The 16,126-nt window shown below is 35.4% G+C and overlaps 1 protein-coding gene and 1 non-coding gene across 2 annotated transcripts in view; both read right to left on the bottom strand.

Annotated features, from left to right (window-relative positions):
• LOC125651219 (poly [ADP-ribose] polymerase tankyrase-like) overlaps positions 1-16,126 on the bottom strand; it is a 59,544-nt gene that overhangs the window by 22,280 nt on the left and 21,138 nt on the right. The window contains exons 20-31 of the mRNA XM_056165803.1: positions 15,964-16,076; positions 15,511-15,757; positions 14,158-14,320; positions 10,130-10,206; positions 9,479-9,659; positions 9,126-9,203; positions 8,508-8,666; positions 7,041-7,161; positions 5,785-5,893; positions 4,509-4,773; positions 1,910-2,162; positions 1,131-1,193 (exon numbers count right to left, since the gene is read on the bottom strand). Coding sequence (XP_056021778.1) covers positions 1,131-1,193; positions 1,910-2,162; positions 4,509-4,773; positions 5,785-5,893; positions 7,041-7,161; positions 8,508-8,666; positions 9,126-9,203; positions 9,479-9,659; positions 10,130-10,206; positions 14,158-14,320; positions 15,511-15,757; positions 15,964-16,076 — 1,829 coding nt within the window. The remainder of the gene's footprint in view (positions 1-1,130; positions 1,194-1,909; positions 2,163-4,508; positions 4,774-5,784; positions 5,894-7,040; positions 7,162-8,507; positions 8,667-9,125; positions 9,204-9,478; positions 9,660-10,129; positions 10,207-14,157; positions 14,321-15,510; positions 15,758-15,963; positions 16,077-16,126) is intronic.
• On the bottom strand, positions 8,756-9,021 carry LOC125652958 (small nucleolar RNA U85). The gene has a single exon (XR_007361776.2). It is a non-coding gene; the product is annotated as a small nucleolar RNA U85 (small nucleolar RNA).

Here is a 16,126-nt window from a genome sequence, read left to right as displayed (position 1 = left end):
GTATTATAATAGATCTTTAATTCTTATTCGGATTATATACCTTGACTTTCATTATCTTCCTGATAATCAGGTTTGACTGTATGGATCTTATCCGGATTATATACCTTGACTTTCATAATCTTCCATGATAATCAAGTTTGACTGTATAGATCTTATTCAGATTATATACCTTGACTTTCATTATCTTCCTGATAATCAGGTTTGACTGTATGGATCTTATCCGGATTATATACCTTGACTTTCATAATCTTCCATGATAATCAAGTTTGACTGTATAGATCTTATCCGGATTATATACCGTGACTTTCATTATCTTCCTGATAATCAGGTTTGACTGTCTAGATCTTATCCGGATTATATACCTTGTCTTTCATTATCTTCCTGATAATCAGGTTTGACTGTATAGATCTTATCCGGATTATATACTTTGACTTTCATTATCTACCTGATAATCAGGTTTGACTGTCTAGATCTTATCTGGATTATATACCTTGACTTTCATTATCTTCCTGATAATCAGGTTTAACTGTATAGATTTTATCTGGATTATATACTTTGACTTTCATTATCTTCCTGATAATCAGGTTTGACTGTATAGATCTTATCCGGATTATATACCGTGACTTTCATCATCTTCCAGATAATCAGGTTTGACTGTCTAGATCTTATCCGGATTATATACTTTGACTTTCATTATCTACCTGATAATCAGGTTTGACTGTCTAGATCTTATCTGGATTATATACCTTGACTTTCATTATCTTCCTGATAATCAGGTTTAACTGTATAGATTTTATCTGGATTATATACTTTGACTTTCATTATCTTCCTGATAATCAGGTTTGACTGTATAGATCTTATCCGGATTATATACCGTGACTTTCATCATCTTCCAGATAATCAGGTTTGACTGTCTAGATCTTATTCGGATTATATACCTTGACTTTCATTATCTTCCTGATAATCAGGTTTGACTGTCTAGATCTTATCTGGATTATATACCTTGACTTTCATTATCTTCCTGATAATCAGGTTTGACTGTCTAGATCTTATCTGGATTATATACCTTGTCTTTCATTATCTTCCTGATAATCAAGTTTGACTGTCTAGATCTTATCCGGATTATATACCTTGACTTTCATTATCGTCCTGATCCTGTGCTTCATCCTCTGCTTCTTCCAAGGATTCCTTTTCTGAAAGACATTAACCAACAAAAGTATACAGTTGAACTTCAGTATCTCGAACACTTCTTGAATACCAGGGATATAATTCGAAAGTTCCAAACACTTATTCTTAAAGTATTTGACCCTAGATATCTCGATTTTTTCTCTCTCAGTCCCATCAAGTTCGAGATATTGAAGTTTGACTGTATATGTAGATATTGTGATGGGAAGCAGGCCATGAGAAACTATTGATTAATTTTTTTGGGCCTAAACTACAGCAACATTTAACTTTGTGCTCTGGCACTACTATAACTGCTTTTAACATCATATACACAATGTATATGTTTAAATGGTACTTTCAATGCTTATCAATTTTTAAGCACTCAAAAGAATATTCACATCAAATTTATTCTGAATATCCAATTCAAATTTGACGGAGATCTGGTGGGAAAATACAAGAAAAATAACAAGCAATTACACCTCAGATATTCTCATTTGTTCAGGTTTGGGAGGCTCTTCACTGTAACTTTACAAAGTTTATTACCAATGACATCATAGCCTACTACGAGATGTAACATAGTACAGTAGGCTATGATGTCATAGGTAATAACAGCAGCCATTATGATTCAGTTCTGACATGACACATTTCTATCACGTTTTATAACATGACAAGTGATGATAAGTGTCCTGCCTATATCCTTAATTCAAAAATTTCTATTTTTCATTAAAATCCAGTCTCATTTTACCTGATTCTTCCTTTCCTTCATCATCATCATCATCTGATCCACTATTCACATTGCCTGATGCGATGTGGAAGACCGGACGAGAATGCTGTTTAAAAAGAGAGAATGGGCGTGCACCAAAAGTGAATGGGCCGGCACCAAAATGCTGATTAAAACCCGAGAATTGGCCTGCTCCTTGGTCCTGTAATTGAGTACTTTGCCCTTCATTATGACAATAGGATACATTGAGCAGCAACTTGACAAGGTTCACATCATTCTGAAATAAGAAACACATTGCATATAATATCAATTTTCTTCAGAACTATTTAAAGTAACCATTACATCTGTCCTCGTGAAAGCTAGGATACTTGATATTATCATACACACAAATTCTTTCTAATTGACTATGAAGCTAGGATACTTGATATTATCATTCTTGAAAACAGATTCTTTCTAATTGACTATGAAGCTAGGATACTTGATATTATCATACACACAGATTCTTTCTAATTGACTATAAAGCTAGGATACTTGATATTATCATTCTTGCAAACAGATTCTTTCTAATTGACTATAAAGCTAGGATACTTGATATTATCATTCTTGCAAACAGATTCTTTCTAATTGACTATGAAGCTAGGATACTTGATATTATCATTCTTGCAAACAGATTCTTTCTAATTGACTATGCTCAAGATGTGCGAACAAATAAAATCATTAGAAAAGTGACCCTCAAATAAACCTTTCATACATTTTACTAGCCCCAGAGACTTGACCTTTTTCTTAAGACCATAACTGACACGAGTTTCGCATTAAACTATAAATATTTTGCATTGAGAACTTAAAAAGGGACTGATTCACACCCCCCCCCCCCCTTTTGTTTTTCACTTTTAGTGATCAAAAATTTATTGTCCAACATGTTTAAAAATGTTTCACAAAAAAATTAAGATTATACATTATCACAGAAGCTTATTTTAGAGAGTTTATTTTTTGTTTGTAAACAAAGATTGAGTTATGTTATTGTTTATGAAAATTTCAAAAGAAATGGATAGCGATCTAAGTTTATCACATATATCACTTTTCAAGTATTCTTTAGGTAAAATGTGTCATCTAAAAGTTTAAATTTGTGACTGCAAAAATTAAGATGCTTTATATTACAAAATTAACATTTCACTGGTTTGTTTGTAAACATAAAAAGGCCCGAGTCTTTGTTTACATAACAGAGAATTAAGGCTAAGGTAGTGCTTTTATTCTAGTATTCAGAAAGTCAAAATTTTGGCTGTCAACATTAAATGAGTTATATTTTTATTGTTTAACATAAAAAATTAATTTTCCCCCCTAAAAATCGTGCAGAAGTCCCTTTAATCATTCAATATTGAAACAACATAAAATCAACAGTATAAACAAGCATTCTAAGGTCAGGGGTAGGCAAATTTTTGGTTTTGAATTCAGTAAATAATTGCCTTGTGTCACTGGAGAAGAAACTTCTACATGATACATACATTTGTGAGTACTGACATGTATAGCATCAAGTGTTAAATATTGGGTAAAATACTAAAGAAACCCAAAAAATGACCTTTTGATAACTGAATTTACCAAGGGACTGATTCACGATTTCCCCCAAAATTTTATTTTTCACTTTTAATGATCAAAATCTACTGTCTTATCTGTTTAAAAGATTTCACATAAAAAATAAGGTTATACAGAAGCTCATTTTATAGAGCTCATTATTTGTTTTGTAAACAAAGATTGCGGTATGTTATTGTTTACGAAATTTTTAAAAGAAATGGATATCGATCTAAGTTTATCATATTTTTCACATTTCAAGCATTCTTCGGGTAAAATGTGTCATCTAAAAGTTAAAATGTGCAACTATGCAAAATCAAGATGTTTTATATTACAAAATTGATGTTTCACTTGTTTGTTTGTATACATAAAAAGACTTGAGTTTTTGTTTACATAACACATATTGAAGGCTAAAATATAGCTTTTATTCTTGCATTCAGAAGGTCAAAATGTTGGTTATCAACATTAAATGAGTTATACTTTTAATATTTAACATAAAAAATATTTTGTTCAAAAATCGTGAACCGGTCCCTTTAATACATGACTGCATGTATATCTGTGTTGATCTACTTGCAGAAAGTACGCACGATGCCATTTTAAAAATTTCCGATGAATATTGAGCCTGACTTTTTAGATTATTTTGTATTTTTTTAATTTGAGAAACGAAGTCTACATAAATTAAGGACTAGAATCTATCCCGAAAATTAAAGCCAAAGCCATTGAAGCATGGGGTCGATTTCTTACAGTAGCAATTACCTCATGTCTACATCGTTTATAATGTAGATTCCTAAATATATGCGTGGAATTTATTTCACATAATTTTGGGAGAAGCATCACTAGCAAAATAAAATTACTCGCTTTTATTTTCATATTGCTAAACTAAATGTAAAAACTCTTGATCAAGAAACCAACTGCAAATTCATGTTCTCGCAATGACGTCTACGAGTCATTTAGTGATATTAAGTATTCATGTGACATAAAGAATCTAATGTACCTCCCTTGACACATATTTCGTGAATACCATCACCATTTTAAGTTATTTTCTTGTAGGATCTACCTTTTTCACAGCATGCATCAAAGGTGTGAGGCCTTGGCTGTCAGCAAAGTTAGCTGAGGCTCCGTTCTGTAACAGGAACTTGGTCATTTCAAAGTGAAAGCCATTGATGGCCAGGATGAGGGGTGAGATTCGGTAGGAGCTGGCAGTAGTGAAGTAGTTCGGAGTGTCTCTCAATAAAACACCAAACTTGGGATGATCTGATGTGGAGAAATCACATAAAAAGTTGTAGTTACTTCCCCTGTCTGTCAGAAGCTTCAACCATTGTCTGCAAAAGAGATAGGATATGAAAATTACTATGAAAAGTATCTTTGATTTTGGTGTGTACATTTACATACATGTATAATGTAGTAGCAGGGTGTCAAGCCACTTTTGGTCTAAAAAATATAGGATTATAGGAATTTTTTTTGCAGTTTATAAGGCAAATATAGGGATTTTTACAGCAGATTTCTAGGAATGAGGGTTTTATCAAAGAATTTGTATAAAAGTTAATTGTTTCTGCATAAAAATCTAGCAAGCATAGTGTCTTACTGGGGAAGAAATAATATCAAATATAAACAAAGATGAAATCCTTTCAGATGTGGACAGTTTTCCATCCAATAGACAGTTCTTATACAATCATCATAGTTATTCTTTTCATAACAATCCAATTAAATATCAATCTGGCATCAGTTCCTGGATTTTATTTTCCTTTTTTATCATTTTTAAATATAAATATATATATATAGAGGGATTTTAATGGCTTATAGGGAAAATATACTGTAGGAACATAGGTACTTGACACCCTGTAGTAGAATAAATTTGATCTACATTATTTGATCTACATTATAACCTGTAGGGATGTTAAGGAGCTACTGATAATTTGTTAAGCATCCATTTATTGAAGATGAAATTTACTTGATTACTGGAAACTGAAGTCAAAGGTACAACACAGTACTGTCAACCAACTTTTATTCACCTTCGAGAAATTTTGGTGAAGTTTGCGAGAATCTCATCGCCACAATTATTTCTTTCTGTGAACCAGTTCATTAATGTTTCTTTCATTTGTTTAAAATTATCTTTGTCGTGAAAATTAGTCGCCTCACAAGACAACTTATCACTGTTAAATTGCCAAACGAAGTTGTCGCAAATAAAAGTTAGTTTACAGTTACTGGTGTCATCATTTGATTGGATCTGATTTACTAAATGTCTTGTGATTCGGCTTTTATGAAATAAAATACAAGACCTCCATGTTCTTAATCTGTCAGCTGACAATGATCTTATGAAATACAAAACTTACTTAACATCATCTGACAAAACTTTTGAGAAATCCCAGCCCCACAGATATGCTGCCAATACCGTTCTATCAAACTTGTCTTTCTTATTTGGTTCAAAATTTTTGTCATTTTCTGAAAATGGAAAATATGACACATGAATTATGGTTACAACATCTATTAAAATCAAACCAGATTACATCATTCAAGCTCCTAGAAAGGTTTCCTGCACCTTAGTTGCATCCCTCTAAAGTGGGGAGGGGAGAGGGGGGCACTCAAATTTTCAAGTGGTAGAATACCTATATTGCTATTGCTTATTTCAATACCAATTATTGTAACTATAAAAATTTGAAACTCTTTAGAAAAAGAAGTTACAAATATTATATGCCATTTGTAATTCAAATTAGTGATGACCAATGACAATTCATTCCTGATACTGATACATCATTCCTGATGCCTCCTGATTTAAAGATTACTTTTCAGAATGTTGCATGCAAATATCCTAGTACCAAAAAACATGAATTAGATTAAATATCTGATGATAGGTAGCAGAAAAGGAATAAAGAGAAAATATATATATTAAAAAAAATCACAGTTCCCTTTATCAAAACAAGAGTACCTCCAACTGTGGGAAGCAAACATAGGGTGTTTCTCTTACACCATGATTTGTAGGATTTGGCTTCAGTGTGACATATTTTCTTTGCATCATAAAAACAGAGAAATCATGTACTCTCAATGTAATATTTCCACTTGGCATAAGGTGTATCTGTACCATGTGTACCAAGTTTGACAGTCCTAGCCTTAACGGTTTGGTCTGTATGCTACAACTATGTCCTTGACCTAGAGAAACAGTAGGCATCCTCCACTTGGCATAAGGGGTATGTGTATCAAGTTTGACGGTCCTTGCCCTAACAGTTCGGTCAGTATCCTGCCTACAAGGGTTTCCTAGTGATACTACAAACTTCACCTTAGACCTCTGACCTTGAAAAACAATAGGCATCTTCCTTTCATCATGGTGATCAAATGTACCAAGTTGTAATATCCTGGATCTTGCGGTTCAGTCTGTATCCTGCCTACAAGGTTTTCCTACTAAGTGATACTACGACCTTGATCTTGAAAAACAATAGGCATCCTCCTCTCATCATGGGGATCAAATGTACAAAGTTGTATAATCCTGGAGAGTACAGTTCGGTCTGTATCCTACCCACAAGGTCTGGACAGACGACACCATACCATAATAAATCCCGTCCAAGACGGGCGTTTAAAAAGTGAACAGCCATACCTATATAGAATTTGGCTAGATGATAGGGTTGATGCTTCAATGCTGCATAATGAAGAGGAATACAACCATTCTCATCCGTGTCATTCAGGGACACCCCCCGAGCCTTCAAAACTTCTGCCACCTAAAAACACATCACAGTTATCAATATAACTAAAAACATTCAATAAATGAATCTGTGTGTGGGTGAGTACACAGATAGGAAGATCACCAGCACTTTAAATGTATGGTATCAAGATTTAAATATCCTGTTTTCCCCTTATTGTGTAGACGTCTCTAAATTTTAGACTGCCATTAAGGTGCTGGGTCAAAACATGTTTACAAAATTTCTAGAAAATAAAAATTTACAGTAATTCAGGCAATATTGCTAACATCACAGATGTCTCCCCTTTCACAATATGGTCTTCTTATAAGGCATTAATAATGAGTGCAAGAGAATGATCCGAGCAATATCATGGGCCAGCGTAAATGTCTTGTCATCTATCTTACATCAATATTGTACTACTAAGTATGAAGTCTTTATGATCCGAGCAATATCATGGGCCAGCGTAAATTTCTTGTCATCTATCTTACATCAATATTGTACTACTAAGTATGAAGTCTTTATGATCCAAGCAATATCATGGGCCAGCGTAAATGTCTTGTCATCTATCTTACATCAATATTGTACTACTAAGTATAAAGTCTTTAAGATGTGGGATATACCTATCACTGTGATAAAACTGAATCCCGATGGATATAAAGATGTGGACATACCTAGTACTGTGATAAAACTGAATCCCGATGGATATAACAATGTGGACATACCTAGTACTGTGATAAAACTGAATCCCGATGGATATAAAGATGTGGACATACCTAGTACTGTGATAAAACTGAATCCCGATGGATATAAAGATGTGGACATACCTAGTACTGTGATAAAACTGAATCCCAATGGATATAACGATGTGGATATACCTAGTACTGTGATAAAACTGAATCCCTATGGATATAACGATGTGGACATACTTAGTACTGTGATAAAACTGAATCCCGATGGATATAAAGATGTGGACATACCTAGTACTGTGATAAAACTGAATCCCAATGGATATAACGATGTGGATATACCTAGTACTGTGATAAAACTGAATCCCGATGGATATAATGATGTGGACATACCTACATGTAGTACTGATAAAACTGAATCCCGATGGATATAATGATGAGGACATACCTAGTACTGTGATAAAACTGACCCCCGATGGATATAATGATGTGGACATACCTACATGTAGTACTGATAAAACTGAATCCCGATGGATATAATGATGAGGACATACCTACATGTAGTACTGATAAAACTGACTCCCGATGGATATAATGATGAGGACATACCTAGTACTGTGATAAAACTGACTCCCGATGGATATAACGATGTGAACATACCTAGTACGAATCCCGATTGATATAACGACGCAGACATACCTTGTACTGGGATTCTGTTTGGTTCGCAGAGTTGGTATAGAGAGCCAGAATGTGAAACAGGTTCTGTTTCTGTCCATTCAATGCCTGAACCTTGCTGTTGTCTTTGATTCTCTTCAGAACTCTCAGTGCCACATTTAATTTGTTCACTTTCAGAGCTGCCTATGATGAGGAAGCACTGAGCCATCAGATTACCATACAATCAAGGTTCACCTTCATTTTTTTTTCTAGACGGTTTTAAATTCAAACTCTGTCATCAGATTACTAAAGAATCTTCATACACTGTTTCATATTCAAAAAAAAAAAAAAAAAATGAACAAGAAACTTAACCCTGTAAGCCAACATACAACCTCTGTTCCCTGAACTCTAGGACAGGTTTACCTGCAGTTGGCTATTCAATCTATGTTTCGCCTTACAAACACTGCACGCGCTCAGTGCAGCATCCAAGATTCAAAACAATGAACTCTGGTTAGAATTTAGAAACAGTGTTTCAGGAAGCTTCTTATCATCACATGACAATAGTCCAACATGGTCTGTGTATTGATTATCTTGTATACATGAATAATTACAGTATTTACAAATGATTAAATTTTTATTCTTTTTTTCTCCCATATTTATTACCTCCACCATGGAAGCACCGATATCAACTGCGTCAAGCACCATGTATGCCACACCCTGCTGTTCTTTTTTTATACAGTCCTGTTCATGGGGAAGAAAAAATATTACATAATTCATGTACATGGACTTTGCAAATTTCATAAATAAATATCATGCAAAATGATAAATAAAGTACATGTAAATTGTTATCAAGTGTGAAAAAATGTTTGAAAAACAGTCCATATGCACAAAAAGTGTTATGCCTCAGTGTTACATTTTACTCGTCATCACAATGTGCATACACGTACTAAAGGACTCCAGTACGAGAGATGATATTAAACTCAACGTAAACAAATCTTCAAACTTTCCCCCCTGACCTGGAATATGGAGAATTCCTTTTTCTCTGCAATTTCTACAGGCTTGGCATACTTCCAGATCCAGTTGTGTGACTCTGCAAGTTTATCTTCCTCCTTATTTTCTTGTTCCTCATACTTCAGAGCCTCGTTCACAACCTTCTCATTTACACTTGCTCCTTTCTGGATCAGCATTATCGCACAGCTAAAATCAGACAAGCCTCACTCACAAATTTGTGCAAGACACAATCATGCCCCCTTCCGAAAAATTTATATAAAATTTTATAGCTATTGAAATATTACACCAGTAATTTGGCACTTTATGAATGACAGACAGGAGTTTAAGCTTTCCTTCAGACCCCCCCCCCCCCCCCCCCAATGACCTTGCATCTGATGGCCCATAGAACAATAAGCATCTTCATAATTTATAAAACAATGTAACGATATCTTCCAGTTCAAGTCTGTGTAAAGGAGTAGAGGTTTGTCATTCAACAAAACAATTTTCCGCAAATCCAGACTGTTCTCAATGAACTTAAAGTTGGACATCATGATTAAAGAAATGCTTAAACAATAGGATGCAAGGTGTTTCAGTACATCAAATTGCTGATACCCATCTGCCCATTCAAAAAGTTGTTCAACTTAGATAACCTGGACAAACCCCTAAATTGTCCCTACCTGTCATGACCCCTGCTCACTGCTAACGACAATGGCGTGTTCCCATTAACATCTTTTCTGTTTATCTCCACATTTTTCTAAAATAAATTTTTTTTGCTTAAATATAATACACATGTACAAACACTGACCTAGCAATAAAAGCTTTCACAGTTTGGGAAGGACCAAGCTTAAAGGTGTGACACATCTCATGTTTTCAAAGTATACAAAATTACATGCATTTCGTCTTCTTTATGCTTATAGTAATTAATTCTAATAGTTCGTTTGCCAAATTTTTGCGATAATTAACCACAATACAGACTTAAATGTAAGCCCCGATTTCAAAAAGTCTAGTTAATTAGGTAGGTAGTCACACGGTACAGTGACGTCACATGCGCCCTTCGGATTGTATAAGTAGTGTGAGATATTATTAAAAACTAAGCTTTTAGGGGCCTAATTTATTCACCATGGGCAACATTTAAATCGATGTTGACAAATTTTCCAAGTTTTATATGTTTCCGCCACCAGTGCATACATAGAGCGATGTAAATACCCAAAAATAGCGAGGAAAGTGTGTATGAAATCAGCAATATTGCGAGTAAATAATGTTTATATGCATGGGTCGCTGTCTACAAACTGTTTGATAATGTTATTCCTTTATACATCTGTAATTGGCACCGTTTCCCCCCCAAAAATAAACAGTGTAATAATTATTTATTTTTGGATTAGACAAATTATAATACGTTACATTGTTGACAACTACGTCCTAGGCCAAGCTACTATCACGGCCGAGTGCATTTCGGAAAGAGGGAAAAAGAAACAACACACACCAATCAGTAAAAATAATCAAATTTAAAATGGAAATTATATTTTATTTTCATAAAGCAATATTTTTGTTTTTGAATTGTGATCTGCACGTCGTTAGGAAGGGGGAGCACGGCGTTATACTGACACACTCTTGAAAGATGTTACATACACAGGGGCTAAGCCCGTTTTGGGCCCGAACTCTGACACAGATAAAAAACTAACCACTCGCTTCAAATGCCTAAAAAATCTTAAACTAGGTAAGCTATGCGTAGTTTGTCGTTTTCCTTGCATAGATTAATGTTTTAACTACTTGCATGCCAAATTTCAAGTCACTGGTTCTTAGAATAACAAAGATATAGGTCATCGTTCTCTCGATTTCACTTGTTTATTTTTACTAGGACATTTACCGGTCCAGGTCACGGAGTCGTTTCTCGCCTATGACAGCAGCGAAATTCAGACTAGTATGGAAGATTTCGGACCTGTCAATTAAAATTTCACATCAATTATACGCTACTTACTTCCTCATATCTTAATAATGTTCTTCGTGTAGACGTTACACGACTTATTTTTCCTCAGCCGCATCAACTGTTGACAAGAGCTGCCGTTTTAATGAACGCACTAAATACCCGATAGACTTAAAATCTCAAATACCTTAAAACTGATCAAAACATTATTCTTGTGATATTGCACTTAGAGAAGGAAATTGAACATTATTTCTTGGCTTTTTTAATTTTTTGTTTTTGTTTATTCTATTTCCTTTAGATTATTATTACCCATTTTCCCCTTCTTTAAAGTTTTAGACATTTCGGGTATTTAGTGTATTCATTAAAATGACAGATCTTTGTCAACAGTTGATGCGGCTGAGGAAAAATAAGTCGTGTAACGTCTACACAAAGAACATTATTAAAATATGAGGAAGTAAGTAGAGTATAATTGATGTGAAATTTTAATTGACAGGTCCGAAATCTTCCATACTAGTCTGAATTTCGCTGCTGTCATAGGCGAGAAACGACTCCGTGACCTGGACCGGTAAATGTCCTAGTAAAAATAAACAAGTGAAATCGAGAGAACGATGACCTATATCTTTGTTATTCTAAGAACCAGTGACTTGAAATTTGGCATGCAAGTAGTTAAAACATTAATCTATGCAAGGAAAACGACAAACTACGCATAGCTTACCTAGTTTAAGATTTTTTAGGCATTTGAAGCGAGTGGTTAGTTTTTTATCTGTGTCAGAGTTAGACCCCTTTCTATATTTATGGTATCACAGAGTTCGGGCCCAAAACGGGCTTAGCCCCTGTGGTTACATGTACGAGTTCATTGAGGAAATAATTTTATAATTCAATTCAAAGTTAGGAAATACAATATTCTATTAAAAATATAATTAAAAGTTCAATTATTTTGTATCTTTAAAATGTTTGTAAATCTACCATTTGGTAGAAACTGGAAGGACGTTATACCGGGTATGTTGTTACTGACAAGGTGAAGGTCAGTTGATCCGAGTGTGTATTGAATTTGAAGACCAGAACAGAATTACATGTATGTAGTGCTTATAAGCTTCGATATATACATGTATGTATCCATTTTATCGCAGTTTATCAGGGTCTCTGTCCAAGCGGTTTTTTGAAAAGGTGACTGGGAGTGTTTTTCAAGGTAAAACTTTTGTTCCAACAAAAAATTATCCACATCTTTTTTCTCGTACCTTCCTTCGAAAATACTCAGTCTAAATCCTTTCTACCGACAACTAGTACACCCAAGCACGGCACAAAACATCTTAATGCAATATTATTTACAAGCTGTCAATGTGATAATTGGTTTTTTGTCGATTAAATCTAATCTGTTTGTGAAATGGCTAATACAGTGTAGATGTTTTTAAACCCGAGGGCACATATGACATCACACATAATGGTGCGTAAAATAGCGAAAGTAAATATGCATATCGTAAGATTTGAATTTCATCGCTTTCAAACTCGAAAACTACGCATTAAAACACATTTAAAGTAGTTTTAGGCATAAGAAGAATTAATTTTGCTGAAAAAATGAAAAAGTTTAGAAACATGCGTTGCGTCCTTTAAGTATTAGCTTAATCATCTTTCATGGTTAGGAAGGACCAAGCTTAAGTATTAGCCAAGTCACCTTTCATGGTTAAGAAGGACCAAGCTTAAGTATTAGCCTAATCATCTTTTGTGGTTAGGGAAGTATCTAACATGATTATAACATACATGTGTAAACATTGGTCATGTCAGCCTTCAAGATTGAGGAAGGATTCCACATGACAATTCCCTGCTGGGGGAGGTGGATCCATGATAATTAACCTATGCAGGAGGTTAATCTATAATTACCTGTTGTAGGGGGTGGATCTACAATGATTAACTGTTTTAGGTGGTGGATCTATAAATACTTACTGTAGGTGGTAGATCTATAATTACCTGTTTGTAGATGGTAGATCTATAATTACCTGTTGTAGGTGGTAGATCTATAATTACCTGCCAGAGTTCCCGAAACGCGCCGGTCCATCGGGCATCCCCGATAAATTTTGAATGGGGTCGGCAAAATCCAAATTTTATCGATCAAAATGTCCGGCAGATTTTATGGACTATTTTGAAATTTAAAAACATCAGAACAAATATAACTAAATGTAATAGTCATTTTATTAGTTACAAAAAATAACCATTAATTAAAAGTGGAGGGAAAAGCCAAACAAACGCGTAGTTTTATTTTTTTAATCCGGATAAATTCGCGGGTTCTTTTTTTACACACGTACGACAATTTCCTATTGGAGTTGACCAACATTGGGCATGTGGCCGATAAAGTGGAATTCGGGTGCCACAGGTACTAAAAGAAAAGAAAAAGACGGTCAGAAAGACAATGATGGGGATAAAGGAAGTAAGAGGGAAAGAAAATTCCACAAAAAAATGGCTAGATGATTGGAAATGGCTGGTCTATGATGGATATATGATGTTTTGTAAAGTTTGCATCTCTTACGAGGAATCGGGGAAAGGTCGGTCAATTGAACAAACTGTGCATGAAATGGAAATAGAAATAAATTATTAGTCCGATCTATGTTAACTTTATCTCTTTTTATTTAAAACAACAATGTCCGGTAAATTTCACAATTGTCCGGTAAATTTTGAATATTTACCGGACAATTGTCCTACAGATTTTTTACTAGTTTCAGGAACTCTGACCTGCTGTAGGTGGTGGATCTATAATTACCTGTTTGTAGGTGGTGGATCTATAATTACCTGTTGCAGGAGGTGGACACAGCAGATGGTGGCTCCTCTTTGTGCTGCTAAGTGGAGAGCTGACTGTCCGTTTTTATCTCCATCATCAATGTGGTCTCCCTTCATGGCACCGGTCAGTAAACTACACAGTTCAATCGGATCCACAGCCGAGGACTCCCCAAATCTACAGTAAACTACACAGTTCAATCAGATCCACAGCCGAGGACTCACCAAATCTACATACATGTGTAAGACATGCATCAAACTCCGTTAAATGTTACGTAATCTTTGCCCAGAGCACAGGACAGTCATGAAAAATATGCACAACTCAGTATGACAAGGTTTGTGGGCCACATCACTCATCTGCAGAGTTGCATTTACCCTTATAACACATTAAAACCTATGCAACACAAGGATTCTAGCAAATCAAGTTAACATTGTCCTCGTTCTAGAGAGAAAAAAAAAAAATCCCCCCCCCCCCCCCCCCCGATGTTTAATTTCGAACCTCTACTGTGGTTCCACTCTGAACGGTTGAATGTGCTCTACATTAAGAGGCTGGTATATTGTACCTTTGTGAACGGTTGAATGTGCTCTACATCAGGAGACTGGTATATTATACAGGAAAAGATTGATTGATTGTATGTTGCTTAAAGTCTCTTGAGAGAATTTTTCACTCATATGGAGATGTTACCAAGACTGGTGAAGGGCTTCAAATTTAGGCCTTTGCTCGGTGCTTACGGCCTTTGAGCAGTGAGGGTTCTTTAGCGTGCAACACCTACTGCGACACCCGTTTTTAAGGTCATCTCTGAGGACCCTTGACATTCACACCTGATGCCGAGTGTTTGGCGATGAAACTGTCACTACCTGTTTTAACGACTTAACATATGTCGCGGCCGGGATTCGAACCTTGGCCTTCCGCATGCGGGGCGAACACTCTAACCTCTCGGCCACCGTGGCAGGTACAGGAAAAGATCTTAAGAGCATTTTCAAATATATTACAATGTACATGTGGAACTTTGAACCACCACCGCAGCACCACCCTGGCTTCAAAGACCATGGCTTACAAAAATCTTAACCTCACATTAGGCAATTTTCATACAAGTCTTGGCAATTCAAGTTATGTGGCTCTATATAAAACCTTTTTTTTTTTAAAAACATCCTACTTCATTTTTGGTATTTCTTAATCATCCTTGGAAAGGATTGTACCAAGTTTGGTTGAAATTGGCATTGTGGTTCTTGAAAAGAAGTGAAAAATGTGAAAAGTTTGATTTGATATGCATATATTTAAATGTATAGTACAGACTACCGTCAAATTTTGATCGGAAAAGCTCACCCGAGCTGTCAGTGCCAGTGAACTGAAAACAGAATATTTACCTGTCCACTTTGTCAAAAGTGTAGTGAAGTGGGGTTCTACCCAGACTGCACTTGAGGAAGAGATCTGCTTTGTTATCTATGAGGAACTCTTCTAATGCTGTGCTGGCATCAGCTGTGCCGGGGTTGGAGCTGACACTGTAGTGTAGAGGGGTTCTGTTCCACTTATCCGTGGCATTCACAGACGCTCCAGTCTTCAGCAGTGCTTCACACATGTTCAACTTTTGTGATATGGACGTACCTGAAGAACCTGTAAAAAATTCCTCATCCTATAGCGCTCATTTATCTCAATGAAATATCATGTACATTGTAAGTATCCAAGTCCAACTCTGAAAGATGTCTAAAACCGACATCTACTAGCCCAGAATTTACACACGCAATACATATTCATAGAACCGCACACTTTTATAAGAATTGACTGTAAATATTGTTAATCTCCCACAGATAAACACTCACCTTTCCTAATAGCCAGCTCATGTAACGGGGATCTCTTGGTATCAGTGTTTTGAAAGGTTGAAACATTCCCAGCGGCGGCTAACAAACATTTCAACATTTCCTCTGATCCGCTTCTGTAAAAACAATGACACATTCTAACTAACAGTCTCCCAATGAATGTTGG

Source organism: Ostrea edulis, chromosome 5 (genome assembly GCF_947568905.1).
Source record: "Ostrea edulis chromosome 5, xbOstEdul1.1, whole genome shotgun sequence".
In the NCBI taxonomy this organism is placed as follows: Eukaryota; Metazoa; Mollusca; class Bivalvia; order Ostreida; family Ostreidae; genus Ostrea; species Ostrea edulis.
Note: the sequence above shows the minus strand (reverse complement) of the source record. Positions and strands in the feature narration are given on the sequence as shown.